This window comes from Cryptosporidium hominis (assembly GCF_000006425.1).
Source record: "Cryptosporidium hominis TU502 chromosome 7 CHRO017090, whole genome shotgun sequence".
NCBI lineage: Eukaryota > Apicomplexa > Conoidasida > Eucoccidiorida > Cryptosporidiidae > Cryptosporidium > Cryptosporidium hominis.
The window spans coordinates 22,491-40,342 of NW_667449.1; the positions used below are offsets into that span (position 1 = coordinate 22,491).

General features: G+C 32.8%; 9 protein-coding genes across 9 annotated transcripts; 5 read left to right on the top strand and 4 right to left on the bottom strand.

Moving 5' to 3' along the window:
* Window positions 1–39: 39 nt before the first annotated feature.
* Window positions 40–879, bottom strand: Chro.70407 (hypothetical protein). The annotated part of the gene is made up of 1 exon (XM_663144.1): window positions 40–879. The coding sequence occupies one exon, from the start codon at window positions 877–879 to the stop codon at window positions 40–42; it is 840 nt and encodes a 279-aa protein (XP_668236.1).
* A 327-nt stretch (window positions 880–1,206) lies between these two features.
* On the top strand, window positions 1,207–1,917 carry Chro.70408 (proteasome subunit alpha type 2 (20S proteasome alpha subunit B) (20S proteasome subunit alpha-2)). Its single annotated transcript, XM_663145.1, has 1 exon — window positions 1,207–1,917. One exon carries the CDS (start codon window positions 1,207–1,209, stop codon window positions 1,915–1,917), a length of 711 nt encoding a protein of 236 aa, XP_668237.1.
* Window positions 1,918–2,026: 109 nt separating this feature from the next.
* On the top strand, window positions 2,027–4,501 carry Chro.70410 (heat shock protein 90). The annotated part of the gene is made up of 1 exon (XM_663146.1): window positions 2,027–4,501. One exon carries the CDS (start codon window positions 2,027–2,029, stop codon window positions 4,499–4,501), a length of 2,475 nt encoding a protein of 824 aa, XP_668238.1.
* A 66-nt stretch (window positions 4,502–4,567) lies between these two features.
* Chro.70411 (nuc2+ and bimA) lies at window positions 4,568–6,943 on the bottom strand. The annotated part of the gene is made up of 1 exon (XM_663147.1): window positions 4,568–6,943. The coding sequence occupies one exon, from the start codon at window positions 6,941–6,943 to the stop codon at window positions 4,568–4,570; it is 2,376 nt and encodes a 791-aa protein (XP_668239.1).
* Window positions 6,944–7,151: 208 nt separating this feature from the next.
* On the top strand, window positions 7,152–9,362 carry Chro.70412 (hypothetical protein). The annotated part of the gene is made up of 1 exon (XM_663148.1): window positions 7,152–9,362. The coding sequence occupies one exon, from the start codon at window positions 7,152–7,154 to the stop codon at window positions 9,360–9,362; it is 2,211 nt and encodes a 736-aa protein (XP_668240.1).
* A 211-nt stretch (window positions 9,363–9,573) lies between these two features.
* On the top strand, window positions 9,574–10,029 carry Chro.70413 (hypothetical protein). Its single annotated transcript, XM_663149.1, has 1 exon — window positions 9,574–10,029. One exon carries the CDS (start codon window positions 9,574–9,576, stop codon window positions 10,027–10,029), a length of 456 nt encoding a protein of 151 aa, XP_668241.1.
* Window positions 10,030–10,156: 127 nt separating this feature from the next.
* On the bottom strand, window positions 10,157–12,163 carry Chro.70414 (mKIAA0840 protein). The annotated part of the gene is made up of 1 exon (XM_663150.1): window positions 10,157–12,163. The coding sequence occupies one exon, from the start codon at window positions 12,161–12,163 to the stop codon at window positions 10,157–10,159; it is 2,007 nt and encodes a 668-aa protein (XP_668242.1).
* A 1,672-nt stretch (window positions 12,164–13,835) lies between these two features.
* Window positions 13,836–16,037, bottom strand: Chro.70415 (DNA-directed RNA polymerase II second largest chain). The annotated part of the gene is made up of 1 exon (XM_663151.1): window positions 13,836–16,037. The coding sequence occupies one exon, from the start codon at window positions 16,035–16,037 to the stop codon at window positions 13,836–13,838; it is 2,202 nt and encodes a 733-aa protein (XP_668243.1).
* A 447-nt stretch (window positions 16,038–16,484) lies between these two features.
* Window positions 16,485–17,852, top strand: Chro.70416 (hypothetical protein; the record flags this gene model as incomplete). The annotated part of the gene is made up of 1 exon (XM_663152.1): window positions 16,485–17,852. A coding segment is annotated over one exon (1,368 nt), but the record flags the coding sequence as incomplete, so codon positions are not given.

Sequence of the window (17,852 nt, forward strand, 5' to 3'; positions counted from 1 at the left end):
TTAGCGGAATTAGTGGGAAAAAATTAAATATATAAATAACTAAACAAGCTGGTCGGAATCTACCGCCGTCATTCTTATACATGCTGCTACTCTATTAATAATCTCATATTGGTCTAAAAAGTCTACAATGCTGTTTACTTGAATAGCAACCTCAGATTTGTTATTCCTATAAATACAGGAAATATTTGAATCCTTAGAATTAGCTATTACAAGACAACATGGTAAAAGCGTTTTCTGTCCATTATTCATTGCTTTCGTGCTTGCATTATTCTCTATTATAGTTTTCAACGAAAGGTACAGATATTGTAATCTCTCGTATTCGACGAGCTTTTCGCGAATATTTTGTTGGATTAATGGTAGATTATCACATGATTGAGAATTGTCCGAACATAAGATGTGATTAATGCTAGAAATACCTTTCCATATTATATTTTTATTACTTTTGTCTATAATTTTTGCAGAAATTAGGACATTAATTGCATCATAAACTCGTCTCCTTATGCTTTTTTCACTTGACTCGCGATTTTTCTGATAAATAGGGTCATTTGCTGCACGTATTGAGTCAATAGGGCCTAAATATTCCATTATTAAATTGTCGGCAATATCAGTTTGCGTAGAAATCCTCCACACCTTTAATAGAGTGCAAATTCTCACAGCAACCTGTTTTAGAGTGCCTTTATTTGATGAATTACTAAGTATTCCCATATATGGTAGAGAATTGTTTCTAGAATCTAGATTGTATTGATTGGAATGCACGGAGTCTGTTTCTGTAGTAAGCATTTCAAATGTATAGCCAGTAATACCAACATTATTAGCAGATAAGCTATCACCGGTATTTACCGGGTTAATATAACTGTTCAAACTTCTAGAATAGTCCATATGAAAGAAAAAATTATAATTATTTGAAATCTAATTATTAATCTCTTTTCGATCCAGATTTACCGATTTTTATTTTAGCGGCAATAGTTAGCTTGTATAAAATGGAGAGATAACAACAGAATATATTTGGCAATAGTAAACAATAATTTTTTATATTATATTTTGATGAGTTTACTGAATTTTAGGTTCATCGAAACAATTGCAAAATTGAGTTTGTTTATTGGTAATAATCATTATGGCATAATCAATGAACCGCCATTTTACTCCCCTCACAACAAATGGTAGGAATTTGAATATAAAATCCCTCAATTAGATTTATTTATTGCTATGGACGCTGACTACTCATTTTCGCTCACAACATTCAGCCCTTCTGGAAAACTTGTTCAGATAGAATATGCGCTTAATGCAGTTAACTCTCAAGGGCGTCCTGCATTGGGAATAAAAGCGAGAAATGGAGTTGTAATTGCTACCGAAAAGAAAGTTGCGAGCCCGTTGGTTGAGGAACATTCAATTAGAAAGGTCGAATTAATTACTAGTGAGATAGGCTGTTGCTTTGCAGGTATGCCTGCTGATTTCAGAGTGATTCTGAAAAAGAGTCGAAAAATTGCCCAGGTTTACTACAATACGTATCGTGAGCAAATTCCAGTATGTGAACTAGTTCGAGAAATCGCAACTGTTATGCAAGAATTTACTCAGTCAGGCGGCGTAAGACCATTTGGAATTTCATTATTAGTAGCAGGTTTCGATTCAACTAGAGGCCCCCAGCTATTTCAAGTAGATCCCTCTGGTGCCTATTTCGGATGGAAGGCATCTGCAATCGGAAAAGACATGCAGAATGCAAAATCTTTCTTGGAGAAAAGATATAACCCTGACGTAGAAATTGAGGATGCATTACATACCGCTCTCCTCACATTGAAAGAGTGTTTTGAAGGAGCAATGAATGAAGACAACATTGAAGTAGGTATAGTAGGGGAAGACAAAAACTTCACTATTCTATCGCCACAGGAGATAAAGGACTATTTAGGTGAGGTTGAATAGGCAAAAAATTTAGACTAGCATATTAGCTGCATTAATATAATTATTTCAAGCGTGTGCAGATTATTTTGTTTTGATTGCGACAAATGTAATTTAATTATTTCTTGAGACGATGTGGGGAATTAAGGAGACGCCGTGTTATTCATGCGCGCCCCGCGATACTGTTCGATTTACTCAACTGAAGATTGTCATTACACTGAATAAGTTCTGTTTGCGTAATAATATGAGTTTTTTACTACATTTACTCGTGTTTTCCTGCCTTATTATAAACTTATGCTTCGGAAGTGAATCTACTGGTGTCCCTTCCGGAGCTACTTTCGACGAGTCCCAACTTGGGGACTTGAAGAATATTGATTTATCCTCTTTTGGAGCTAATGGTGGTTCATTTGCTGACGAATCAGAGGCTGTTGTTGATAACATTACTCCTGCTCCTTCACCAGAATTATCTAACGATGATGAGACCGCTATTCAAAAAACTAGTGAAAGCTACGAGTTCCAAACTGAAGTTTCAAGACTTATGGATATTATTATTAACTCTCTCTATTCTCAGAAAGACGTATTTCTTAGAGAGTTACTGTCTAATTCTGCAGATGCATTGGAGAAGGCTAGATTTATTTCGGTTACAGATGATTCATTCCTGGGTGAACAACAAGAACTTGAGATTCGTGTCTCATTTAACAATGATAAACGTACAATAACTATTTCTGATACTGGTATCGGTATGACACGTCACGATTTAGTCACCAATCTTGGTACAGTTGCCAAATCTGGTACTGCGAATTTTCTAGAGTCTTTGGCTAAAGGTGGAGATTTGAATTTGATTGGTCAATTTGGTGTTGGTTTTTATGCATCCTATCTTGTTTCAGACCGCGTAACAGTAATTTCAAAGAATAACGAAGATAAACAATATGTTTGGGAGTCCAGTGCGGATGGATCATTCAGAGTTAGTCTGGATCCAAGAGGTAACACAATTAAAAGAGGTACCACCATAGTCCTTTCATTGAAGGAAGATGCTACCGAGTTCATGAATTTTTCTAAATTGAAAGATTTAGTTCTTAGATATTCACAGTTTATTAACTTCCCAATTTATATTTATAACCCCGAGGGAGTAAATAAATCTGAAAAGGATGAATCTGGAGAGAAGAAGGAGTCCAAGGGTAGATGGGAGCAGGTTAATGTAGAAAAGGCAATATGGCTAAGGCCTAAAGAAGAAATTACTAAGGAGGAGTACAATGGGTTTTACAAAAGCATCACTCACGACTATTCTGAGCCCCTTAGATATCTACATTTTTCCGCCGAAGGTGAAATAGAGTTCAAATCATTGTTGTTTATCCCATCCCATCCTCCTTTTGATATGTTTGATACCTATATGGGGAAGAGTGGTAATATAAAGTTTTATGTTAGAAGAGTTCTAATTACTGACCATATTGAGGACTTACTACCAAAATACTTGAATTTTATTAAGGGTGTTGTTGATAGCGACGATATTAGTTTGAATGTTGCAAGAGAGCATGTTCAACAAAGTAGGATAATTAAGGTGATTAGCAAAAAAATGGTAAGGAAGGTTCTTGAAATGATAAAACAGATTCAAACAGAGCAACTCAATGCAGAGAAGGAGGAAGCAAACAAGCCAGACGAAGAGAAGAAAAAGGACGCAGCCTTAACAGTTTATGATAAGTTTTATGATATGTTCCACAAGAACTTGAAACTTGGTTGTTATGAAGATGACTCGAACCGCTCAAAGATTATTAAGCTTCTTAAATTCCATACTTCAAAAAGTGGGGACAGCACCGTATTTTTATCTAAGTACATTGAAGGTATGAAACCAGAACAAAAAAGCATCTTTTATATTTCAGGTGAATCTCCCGCTGCGCTTTTAAAGAACCCATTGGTTTCACTCTATCTAAAGCATGATATTGAGGTACTGTTCTTAACCGAAGGGGTTGATGAACCATGCATTTCCAGAGTTCCAGAATTAGAAGGGTTCAAGTTTACTAGCATTGAAAAAAGCGATGTAAGGCCCTTTGAAGAAACAGAAGAGGAGAAAAATATGCACAAGAGATTATCAAAATTCTATGAGCCATTGCTCAAGTTCGTAAAGGATGAGTTCCCTGGCGAATTTTTAAAAGTGGAAGTTTCTAAACGTCTTGTAAGTGATCCCGCTGTAATTACTTCTGGTCCTTGGGGACAGTCCGCATACATGCAGAAAATTCAGAAGGCCCAGACATTCTCAAATAAGGCAGACTATAAGAATAAGCATATGGAAATTAACCCTAACCACGCTTTGATAAAGAAACTTAACGACCTCGTCATTTCGAAAAATAATGTTGAGGCTAAAGCACTTGCCCTAAAAATTATTCAACTTTCTACAATTGCTTCCGGATTTGACCTTGAGAATCCTAGTGAATTCGCTTCTGGAATGTTTAAGATCATGCTACAGAGTTCAGGGATAGACGAGAAAGATGTCATTAGCTCCGTTGAATTACCCGAAGAAGTAAGTACAGACGAAGGTGTAGAGGACTCCGATCAAGAAAAGGGATTTGATGACGAAGAAGACGAAAAAAATGAAAAGCGCGACGAACTCTAGATCGCTGGAAAGTCCCAGATAATTTAGCTCATAGGCTCCTAATTGATCTAAACAATTCTAAATGAGTCAATTATTTCCTGGCATTAATGTTAGTAATAAAGAATGGCCGCCTGAAACTGCAGGAGAGGGTACAGTTTGAGGTATGTTGTGTTCTTGTTGAATCTGGTGGTGAATGAACGGGTTAGGTGGATCGTTCCTGATAGGGAAGTAGTGGTGATTCCTAAAAGAAGAAAGTAGTTTGCTACCCGATGAATATCCTGCGCCGCTATTCGAAATCCTCCCACTTCTATTAGTTTCGTTTGATTTGCAGTACCTTCCCTCTATATTTGAGCCATTTTCAAGTTCCTTCATCAGATTCAATATGATCTGCTTCTCATTGATGTCTTTAGTTAAGTCAAATGCAATGTTTAAGTGTCTTAATGCCTTATCCTTCCTGCCTAAATGTGAGAAAGTCTTTCCTAGATATAGATGAATATTGGGTTCATTTGAAGCGAGGCGGTGAGCGGCTGTCAGCATTGTTAAAGCCTCCTCATATCTTTCCAGCTCTAATAACACGATTCCTGCATGATACTTTAACCAAGGATTTCTTTGGTCTTTGAGAATTCCCTTTTGGAAAGTATTATAAGCAGAGAGAAAATCATGAGTTGTTAGATAGCAAAGGCCAAGGTAATGTATTAATGTAGAATTATTTGGAACAACTTTAAGTGCCAAATTGAAATGGCTCTTTGCTTGATAGTATTCCTCTCTTTTAAACCAAACATAACCGATTCCCCAGTGAGCTCTATGGCACCTTGGGTCAATTTTCAACGCTTTTTGGTACATTTGGATCGCTTCGTCGTATTTCTCAATAATTGAAAGCTCATGCCCAATCAATGTATAAGCATAAACATAGCGGTTATCATACTGAATTGCCCTTTTAAAGCACTTAATTGAACTTTCGTATTCCTTATGCAAGGAAAAACAATTTCCAACTACAATCCAAAGCTGAGGGGTATTCTTTTCAATAATTTTTAAAGTTAAGTTTGAAAGATTGATTAAGTCAATGCTCCTGGACAACTGCCACAAACATGAACTATAAATATCGAGACACTTAATCCAAAGATTATAATTGGTTTCATAGTTAATACATTTGCAAACGTTTATACACTCTTGCCATTGATTTGACTCAAAAAGTGCCCTTACATGCAACTCTCTTACATACCCCATTTCCGAAATTTTGTTTGGAATACTTTCAATATTTTTGAGAAAGCTATGGCAAAGATACCATTCCATCTGATGTGTAAACTTTGACAGCAACTGAATCATAGAAATCAATGGATGAAAACGTGAAACGAGAGGTTTAATGTTTTCGTCTATATTCTCTGTGTTCGCAACTGAATTGTAATTAATTTCACTAATATTTGATGAACTAAATTTATGATTTGCATTCTTTACATCTTCAAATTCACTATATGGCCATTTTGGGCCAGAATTGCCGTCTTTAACTGGATTTTCCAACCAATTAGTAAATGAATGGTACCTCAGCATATGTCTTTTTTGTAAAGTATCACCAACATTATAAAAGAAATCAGAAACATTTAATACATATAATTCCTCCGAATCAGACTTATCTGATATAGATATCAGAAGATTCCCATCTTGAATGTTTTTTACCTGCCAACACTCGGCTTCGTTCTTATACACAGTTGATATTACCAAAGCATCGCTGTTTGTGCCCACATATTCTAGATGCTTCTCGCCCCAGTTATTCAAGCAGCAACATATTTTAACAAGCTCATGAGGATACTGGCATGATAGGCCTACTAGTTTTTGAAAAGATTTCCATAAAACTGGATTCCAATCTAGAGCAATTGCATAACAATATAAAGCAGAAACCTTGGCATCAAGTTCCTCAAGAATATTTCCCCATAAATACAGCCCAGCAGAATCTCCTGGAATTTTTAATTCTCCAGTATGAATGTATTTTATCAGCATTGTAGGATTCATACAAATTGTCGAAAAGATAGAGGATAATGATTTTTTTTTCTCATTTGTAACTGGAGTGCCTTTCCAAGATTTTGGTGAAACTGAGGGTGAAATTAAACAACTATCAGCAAGCTCTGTCAGAGGTTTCGAGCAAATTTTAAGGATCATACGCTCTGCTTCATCAATTCTTCCCATTAAATAACAACATTTAATAGTTAAATAATCACCATATAAATTTACTTCTTTATTTATTGAATCCTCATTAGAACCCAATTGTAATTTTGCTTTATCGCATTCTACCTTCAAATAATTAAAAGCCTCCTGTAAATTCAAATCCTTTACAAGAAATCTAGATATTTGAATTCTTGCTTCCTTACTTTCCAATAATTTGTCGATTACTTCAGCCCAAAATCTAATATTGTCATACAATTGCCATCTATCAAGGTAGGTTAAAATGGACAATAACTCATCTTCCATTTGTGATGTATAAATAGATCTTTATTTATTTATTCTTCAATTTATGATGATTTTCGCTAATAAATTTTTGATTTTTGCTAGCATGGTTAACCCCCACACTGAATACACATTATTGCGGCACAAAAAAAACTCTGGTTTTTCTGCATTAATGTTAATATTTGACGAAAATAGAGAATAAATTTTAAACTAATTTCCAAATTCTAATAGAATGAAAGAAATTGATCAAAATGTCAAGAATTATGTTTCTACCTATCATAAAACTTCTGGATTTTCAAGGATCGCAAATGAACAAGAAAGTAACATCAAAAATAAATCATTTGCGCCTATTCAAATAACTGTTGAACAAATTCTCAAGGAATCCTACTCTGGATCTGCAAATAGTGTAGGAGGTAATAATAGCTTGTCTAGACTGCACGAATCATTTGATTTCAGAGGTATTGATGAGTTAGAAGATTATAGAATTAGGAAGAGAAAAGAATTTGAAGACAGTATCAGAAGAAAGCGATGGAAAATTAGTTTATATCTCTCATACGCTAAATGGGAATCTTTACAAAATAATATAAAAAATTCAAGATCCATTTTTGAAAGAGGGATTCTTATAAATTATGAAAATGTACGAATTTGGAGAGAATATATTAAGCTTGAAATTACAAACGGAAACATTAATAATGCTAGGAATTTATTTGAACGAGTAACTCACCTTCTACCAAGAATTGATGAATTCTGGATTAAATATATCCAAATGGAGCTTATTCTGAAAAACTACATCAATGTAAGGCATATTTATAGGAAATGGATTGATTGGAAGCCGGATCCTAGTATATATATTCAATATTCTAAATTTGAGGAGGAATGCGGAGAAATCAAATCAGCCAGAGGAGTAATGAAAGATCTTATTATATCATACCCAGATGAGAGCAACTTTATTGAGTATATAAAATTTGAACAAAGACATAAAAATCTTTTTTCTGCCGAACAAATAATTAATATTCTAAGTGAGACATTAATTGACATAAATGGTAATAGAATTACAGATCTGTTTTTTTCATCCATTTCAGATATCTTTGTTGAAGAAAAAAAAATTGAGGAAGCTATTAAACTTTGTAATGAAGGAATCAAAATATTGACGAATGAACACTGTATTAAAAATCTTAAAGATAAGCTTTTTCAGTTATCCAAAATGAGAATTTATGAAAAACCTGATGAAAACATAGAGTGGATCAAACATAAATTACAGAATTATCGTGATAAATTACTTCATAACCCACAAGACTTTGATATATTATTTGACTATATAATATTTATTACTCAATACTTAGAATTAGATTCAGTTTTGCAAGAATATGAAAATCTTGTTTTCAATCATAATATAAGCGATGTTGTTAGCTGGGAAAAATATTTGCATTCTTATTTATTATTGATATACTTTTTTGAAATAAATCAAGATGTTAATAGTCCAAATATTCATAAATTGTATAATAGTTTCATCCAATCAATTAAAAATAATCAGATTTCCGAAATTAATATTGCTGAATTAGAAACTAAACAATCCGAATCAAACATCACAAATGATGAAAAAAATAATATATTTGCAAAAGTATTTATATATTTTTCGAACCATCAATTACGTATTGGAGATTTAAATAAGGCAAGAAAAATACTAGGTATTGGATTGGGTAGAGTCCCATGTACAAATCTATTTGATCACTATATCGATATAGAATTTAAGCTTGGAAATTTTGATCGATGTAGAGTTTTATTTACTAAATACATAGAATACGACCCAGTTTCCACCAATTCCTGGATTAAATATATGCAGTTCGAATATAATCTCTGTGAGATAAAAAGAGTTATAAGCATCGCAGAATCTGCTATTTCTATGCCAGAACTAGACTCTCCAGAAATTATTTGGCAATACTATATCGAACTAATGATTAACGAAAAAAATATTGAATTCGCAGATAGTATTTATAAACGCCTATTAGAAAAGACTCAGCATATACAAGTTGTAATAAATTATTCTACATTCATTATTTCTAAGCTGCATGATAATAAACTGAACCGAGAATTCATTTTAGGAATCTTAAATAAATATAAGGAAAGACAATTGGACTACCAAAGATCAATTTTACTCAAATATTGGCTTTCTCTCGAAGAAAAACTTGCTTCAAAAAATATTGATCCTGAAAGCAATATATGGATCGAAATTGTTAATAGGTTACTTCCAAGGACTATATTAGATGTGAATTCAAAGAAAAAAACGTATGTTTTTAAAGAAGAAAACTATGATTTTGCCCACCTGATCTCTGTAAATAAAGATGATGAAGCGCAAACTTTGCAAACGAATAATAACGACAAAGTGCCCTCGTCGCTCATTGATGCAGCAAAGGAATGGAAGAAAGCTAAAATATTGGATTGATACACTTCTTATTTCTTATTAATTTAGTACTATATAGTTTTAAACACTAAGATTAAACTTGTAATTTTTATCAAATATATTTTCTTATACGTTTAAATTATGTGTTCATCTTTCCCTTAGTTGTATTACAAAATCTGAAGCTTAAACAATAATCAAAAATTTTATTACTGGAAATAATGCGCCTAATAAAACTTGATAGTATTCTCAATTTATGGTAAATGTTAATGAATTAAATTTATTGAGTGTAGACTTTAATGCAGAACTGGCCATAAATAACTTAGAAAGTGTATTTTTGCCAAAGCACACTCAATCATTAGACAACATCAGCAAGGCTGCGTTGTTACTTCCCTTTGCTATTCAAAAAGAATTAAAGTTATTCAATAACTGTAGCACCTCATCAGAAAATAATGATGGTGAGAACTTAGATAAAAATATAAATAAAACAAAAAGACAGCTTAATGTTATTAGAAATATTGAATTTAAATTAAATTTAAAAAAAAAATTTTCTGATAAAAAAAAGATCTTCAATTCAGTTTCAAACAAAATAACAGATAAATTTTCCATTCAACCCAATAAATATTTCTTCCAAACTGAAGAAAAAGAGAAAAATGATATTTACGACTATTTGACAAGAAAAGAGGTAAGTATATCATGTTATTTTCACTAATATTTATTCTTCCCTAGTTCTCTGGTGAAATCGAATGTAAAGATAAAAAGCATATAATTATTGGGAATATATCAAACAAAAATAACATATATAAATGGAAAATACATTCATTAAAATACATCAAGATCTAATTAAACCTTTCTAGTAATACCTTAGTTTTGTTATTGAATACGTTCAGTTTCTTAATACTTTGGAAGTTTTCCCAAATATACTTTGGCAAGTCCATTGAAATATTGTTAAAGTTGATTAACTCAACAGAACTTGGAACCTTAACCAATTTTAGCAATAAAATGACGTCATCATCATTTGCATAATCATTCCCTGATAAACTTATCTCTATAACACTTGAAAAGAGTTGTATAAATTTTGAATTATTTTTTTTAAAATAGTCATTTGAAAATCCCTGAAAATTTTTTATTCTCAATTTTGAAAGTTGGAATTTACATGATGAAAGTAAATCAAGGTTTTCATCTGAAATACCAAGTTTAGGATTTATAGCAATGCTTAGTTCATTTAATTTTAATAATGAATCTCCATTTGAAATACAATCGACTATTGATGAGTGGTGATATCTTGACTCAACATTAGAAACGTCCAAGGAAAGAGAGCTAAGATTCGTACATTTTCTGCAAATTTTGTTGAAAGACTCAATACATAAGTCATCGTTCTCAAAAATACTTATGCTTAAATTCTTTAGATTTCTGCAAAGTACTCCGATATGTTCCAAAACATCGCTTGTTGTAACATTCTTTAGTCCTTCTAATTCAAGATCAACTAGAGTTTCGCAATTATATTTTATTAATAAACACATAGATAATGGAGTAAGGCCACCCCCAACTAGTTTAGTCTTTACGTTTGCATGTTGTATCAATTTAACAATGCATTCTTCCAGAATTTTGTCTTGAAAAATGTTTTTTTGAGATTCAGAAATATTATTTTGTTCATACTTTGTGGAATTTAATGTTTGAGTATGATCTATCTCGTCATTTGAAGACTCACACTGATTATCTAGATATAACCTGGGTATTTTTTTTCTGTAATCATTAATCATATCGGTAAAATAATCATCTGATTCAAAAAAATTCCCTAAGTTCGTATTTTGACTTAATTTGAGAGTTTTTAATTTTTTTACATTATTTCTTGAATATCTCAATGCTAGATATTTTAGAGTTTTGGATGTTAACATTGGGCACCATGAAATATCCAAATGTTCAAGTTCTTTTAAACCTTCTCCTAAATAAAAAAAAGATTTATCAGAAATATTTGCGCAGCTTCTCAAACATAAAGTATTTAATTTCATAAGCTTTGATGATATTTTATCAAATACTTCATCATTTACATTGACATTGTAATTCAAATTAAGATATTTAAGATTATCCATGGATGAAATGATCTTTTTCAGTGTAGAACTTGATAATTTAGACCTTGACAAAGATATTTTTTCAATGTTTGTGCTTGCACTATAATTAAATTCGTAGTTGTAATCATTGATCCCATCGCACGATGAAATATCTAGCTCTTTCAAATTGATACAACATTGAATTACATCTTCAAAAGTTGAAATAGTTATATTTCTACAGAAAGAAATATTCAATGATTCTAAATCCCTTGTTCGTTTTATTATGCTTTGCAAATCAATTATTTGGGAGCAACCTTGTATATTTAATACTTTTAAATTAGTCATACATAATCCAGTTGGCGAGAAGAATTCTGTGTTAAAAGCAGAATCAGTTACCAACTTGCATCCACAAATATTTAGCTCTCTCAATTTTTTGCAATTGGAAATTATGCACTTTATTACTCTATTATTTACTTGGTAACAATTGCTTAAATCAACAATCTCTAAGTTTGGACTATTAAAAAAGAAATAGTTGAATGAGCTGGCTTTTACCCCATTGCAGAATGGAACTTTGAGTGTTTTTCTGTTTGGACCACTTATTCCATATAAAAACGATTCTGTGATTTTTATTCCAACATTTTTTAATAATAAATAAAGTTTACAAATATAATCATCCGAGCATTCTCGAATATCTGATGTTACCAGCTTTCCTTTTTTAAAAGGCAAGTTTTGAATATCAATATCTGGAAGAATGTTACCACTTATTATTCCATAATGTTCAATTTGTTGTGTCATTAAATAAACGAATAATAATGTTTTGCGGTATCTAGTGGCATTGCATATTCTTTCTTCACAGAAAAATGAGTAAATTATTAATCATTCAAAAATAAAAAAAAAGTTATATTCTAAATGAATTACAAAGATAATGAAAATAACTAAATTGGTCAAAATTTTAAAATTGTGTTTGGTTCTAACATCAGGTGCTACAAAATGTGTGAGGTACTATAAATAATTGCATTTTGTCTTTATAAAAATTTTCTTGAATTTCTTTAATGCAAATAAATATTAAATTGATTACTCAAAATTAATAAACGTTTATAAATGAGTAAAAAATGATTTATTTTTTATATTTAATTATGCAGTTTGCAAATGTAGACGCGGATAAATTGACATTGCCATTAACTCTTGAAGTAGTAGTTTACAAGCATAAGGAAGACAAATTTGACTAATCCGAGACTTGTTGTTGCATGCATTACACTCGAAATGTTGTTTACCTAGATCTGCAATACAAATAAGCCCACACATTTCGCAAACATGCACTCTATAAGCATCGCATTGGTCAAATAGTCGTTCTTTCAACATTTTCGCTGCGCCATGAGATATCATACAGTCACGCTCCATTTCTCCGAATCTAAGCCCTCCTTCCCTTGCTCTTCCTTCTCTTGGTTGTCTGGTTAGCATTGTGACTGCTCCTCTAGCTCTAGCATGAATTTTATCGTCAACCATATGTTTTAGTCTCTGATAGTAAGTTGGCCCAATAAAGATTCTCGACTCCAATCTCTTTCCCGTATGGCCATTGTACATTACTTCATTTCCATTTTTCTGAAACCCGGAACTATGTAAACGGCTAGATATCTCTTCAACTGTAATTTTCGTAAAAGGAGTTGCATCGCCCTCCAATCCTTGAATTGCGCACGCTTTGCCAAGTAGACATTCAATTAAATGGCCAATTGTCATACGCGAAGGAATAGCATGAGGATTCATAATAATGTCTGGAATAATCCCATCTTGTGTAAATGGCATATCCTCAGTTCTGTATGTTATACCGATTGTACCCTTTTGGCCATGTCTAGATGCAAACTTATCTCCAACATGAGGTATTCTTATCGTCCTGACTTTAACTTTAGCAAATTTAACTCCTTTGCTATTTGTGCTTAGTAAGACCTCGTCAACGACACCATGCTCAGATGTTCTAATTCCAACTGAGCAGTCTCTTTTTGTAAGTTTCTGAATACGAGTGTCACGATCTTCCGGGTTTATCGGTCCAACTTTCCCAATTATAATATCATCACCCAATACTCGATTCCCTGGTTCAATTAAGCCATCAAGGTCTAAATTTCCGTAATTTCCAAACCTTAGTCCACTCACCTCTTCAGGGTTTGGAAGCTCAAATGCTTCAATTAAATTGCTTCCAACCTGCTTCTCTTCCGAGACATATGTTCTAAAAAATACAGATCTGAAAAGCCCTCTATCTATAGAAGATTGGTTCATTATTAAACTATCCTCTTGATTATAACCTGAATAACACATAATTCCAACAATGCAATTAATTCCAGCAGGTAATTCACGGAATCTCATGTATGTCATAGCGCGTGTTGTAACTAGAGGCTTTTGTGGGTAATAAAGAACATATCCCAAAGTATCCATTCTTACATTATAGTTACTTGTATACACTCCCATAGCTTGCTTACCCATAGCACTTTGGTAAACATTTCTTGGAACTTTGATTATGATCAGGGAATGGAATGATGCTTGCGCAAACACCTAAAATGAGAGATGGATGGATTTCGCAATGGGTGTAGGTACTGCAATAACCTCTGTCAATTCTTAAATCGTTTATAAACATTGCAATCATAGATGTTTCCTCTTCTTCACAGTCGATGTACTCAATAATTCCTGTATTTACAAGGTCATCCCATGTATAATCATGTTTCTCATCCTCCATTTTTTCATCAAAACTTGGATTTTCGTTTAGTAACGAGTTAATGTGTGACTTTTTTATTTTTAAGTCCCCATCTTCGCCAACAATATAAAGAGGGCGCATAGAACGCCCTGAATCTGTAAATAGCTTAACTTCTCTGTTGACAACGTCTAATACTATGGAAGTCTCATACGGTATTTCACCACTCCTTCTAATCATTCTTAAATTTGATATTGAATCCTCTGAGTCGTCAAAACAGCCTACCCAGTTTCCATTTAGGAATACTTTAATTTTTCGTTTTATTCCTTCAGGAGGAATTTCATCAATAGAATCCATGCCCCATTCATCCAAAAATGTTCTGATTGCATACGGTCTATATCCAACTGAAATTTCACACATTAGTGCCAAATTCTTTACAAGGCCTACAGAGTGTCCTTCTGGAGTTTCTGCAGGGCAAATCATGCCCCAATGAGTATTATGAAGCTGCCTAGGTTTTGCAAATTTACCCTCACGTCCTAATGGAGTATTCAAACGTCTTAAATAAGAAAGTGCAGACGTAAAAGTAAGTCGACTTAATACTTGGGAGACCCCTGTTCTGATTATTTTACCGTCTTTGTCCTTTCCCCAATTTCCAGTGGCAAATTGATACTGAATAGTTTGTGTAATATATGATGCAGAGCGGATTACGCCTGCAACATCAAACTCTTTTCCATTGTCAATATTTCTTTGAAGTAGCCTACGAACGTCTTTCATCATCTTCCTAAAACATTGTCCAAAGGATGCAGCAACCAAGGGTCCTGCCAAATCCAAACGCTTTTTCCCAAAATGATCACGATCATCCTCTGGGACACGCCCTAATGCTCCTAAACACAACTTATGGACCATGTACCCAATGAAATATGCCTTACGTGATTCACTGCCGCTTGTAACGCCGACATGAGGAAGAAGCTCTTTTTCAAAAAGTTCTTTCGCATACTGGATACGCTTTTCTCTGGCAGCACCAACAGTGGGCCCTCTTTTACCGATAAAATCTAAGCAAACGTCTTGGCTAAAAAATTCAAATGTCTCTTCCAATGAAGGTCTTAATAATGCAAGCATTTGAGTATCATTGAAGTCATAAACGCACCTAGAAAGGATATCCTTATCTGACAAAACTCCAAGAGCTCTAAACAATATAGCAATAGGGATATCTGTTCTGATATACGGTAATGTTGCCACAATTTGGCCTTGGTTGCCATCAGACCCTCTAAGTTTCACAGAAAATCCAGAAGTAGCTTGCATACCCTCCCTATTGCTTCTTATTTCAGCAATCCATGTGTATTTTGAAGGTTGACTTTTCTGAAATAAGTATACAAAATTATTTGCCATTCTTTCTTGCCCAACCAATACTTTCTCCATGCCATTGATAATAAAGTATCCGCCTTGATCATACACACATTCTCCTGCGCTTTGAAGTTCTCTCTCACTAATATTATGAGTCCAACAGTATTCTGAGCGAAGCATTATTGGGATCTTTGCAAGCGGTAACCTAGAGTAGACTGTCTCATAAACTAAAGTTTCAGAACCATCGTCTTCTAGTTTGTAAACTTTTTGTTCTGCATCAACAAATACGGGGCTAGAATATGTTAAGTTTCTAAGACGTGCTTCATTAGGCCACAATCCTCTAGCTACTCCTTCTCTCTCCTCAACTGATGGTCTACTTAAAGAAAGTTGTCCGAATTTAAGGACATATCGTACCTTTGTATCAATTTGTTCATCTGGCCTATATTGTGATTGAGGAGTAATAATGATAGGCGGATGTTCGTCAACAATTTCTTGTAACTTGTACATTATAAAGTCATTAAAGCTTTCTAACTGTTGGTTTACTAATCCTCTATCACGGAAATATGTACCAATCAGTGCCCAAGAATCCTCCTGTTGAATTTCATCATTCTTTTGTTCTGAAGCCATTTTGAGTATGTTTTGCATACTAATATTATGCAAAACTTTGTGTTCAGTAACTCCAAAGCAGTAAAATACGTTATTAAATTGTGAAATTCAGTTATAATTTTAATTCCCAATTACTTCGTTCGTCATTTAATGCGCAATGACTTTAATAAATAGCGCCAACCACTTTTAATTCAATTATCCTGAATGCCGATATTTTATGCAAGTTTATTCCTGAAAAGTATATTTTTTTTTAGTATTAAAATCTTCTTTCTTTTATGGAACACTAAAATTTCCTTTGATCTATTTGTGCTTTTTTGAAATAATTGTTAGCTTAAACTCTATAAATTAATATAAAAATCACATGATCACTAATTTTTTGTATGCGATCAATTAATCAAATGCTATCGATTGCTTTTCAAGTTCTAATGCTCAACATGATCTTTGATAACCTCATGAGTTATATTATATAAGAGACAATACCAAAATATGTATAAATATATAAAGAACAATGAATTAAAAAAAAGTTTAAATTTATTCAAAAGATCAATAACAATTACCAAAAATCAACTAGTAAAAGAGTTTTTAGTTGATTTGGATGCTAGTTGTATTCGAAGCGAAATTTTTTACCCAATAAGAAATCTATACCATCCACCCATTGATTTTATAAATAAAAATAACCCATCAGATGCATTATTTCTAAAAAAAAAGAAAATTAATAATTGGAACGAGTTAAATAACCAAGAATGGGGTAAAATATTGCAAAATTCAACTAAATGCTTTAGAGATAATATTGCTAATTACATTGTTAATGATGATCAAGATGAGTTTATGTTGAATGAGAACAACGCACAAAGAGATCTCCTCCAATCTCAACTTTTAGAATTTATTCCGAATGAAATGAAAGATATTGTTAAATATGTTTTTCAGTCGGAAGGAAAACTAACCAGACAAAATTATTTATCTGCTTTAGTTGGATTACTTAAATTTGCAATGGGCGTTAATCATTCACAACCAATTGGCTCGGATCACCGTATGCTTATTCATTCAATTCAATTAATTCATTCTGCCTCGCTTCTTCATGACGACATACTTGATAATTCAGAAATAAGGAGAGGAAAAAAAGCTCCATACAAAATATTTGGTAATAAGAGAACGATACTGCTAGGCGATTATTTATTTTCCAAATCATGTCTTAACATCTCCTTAATAGAAAACATTAATGCAATGAAATGTATATCTATTATAGCGGAGAATTTAGTAAAGGGTGAATTCTCCCAGTTGAATGGATTAGGAAGCTTAATTGAAAGTTTGAATAACTCGAAAGACAGGAAAGGTTTGGTCGAAAATTATTTTGAAAAATATTTATTAAAATCCTACTATAAAACTGCATCTCTCTTTTCATTTGGAGGAATAGCATGCTCAGAATTATTAAAGAAGGCCTATGGAAACAAATTGCGAATGGAAATGATTATTTATTCATATTACATGGGGTTAAATTTTGGGCTTGCATTTCAACTTATGGATGATATCCTAGACTTTACGAATTCTATATCTCAAGTGAATTCTGGAAAGCCATTTTTGAATGACATAAAGCAAGGTATATTAACCATTCCAATTTATTTTTTACTTCTCGGGGACCAAGAAAGAGCAACAAAAATATTAGTTAATACAAATGTCCATAATAGCGATAAGGCTGAAATTTTAAAAGATCTTGTTAATATATTATTTGATACAAACTCAATTCAAGCTAGTATTGTGTGCGTTGCACAATACCTGGAAAGATATATCCACTTCATTAATTTAATTTCGAAGTCTGAAAGAAATATTTTTTCTTCATTTTTAGTTAAAATGGCG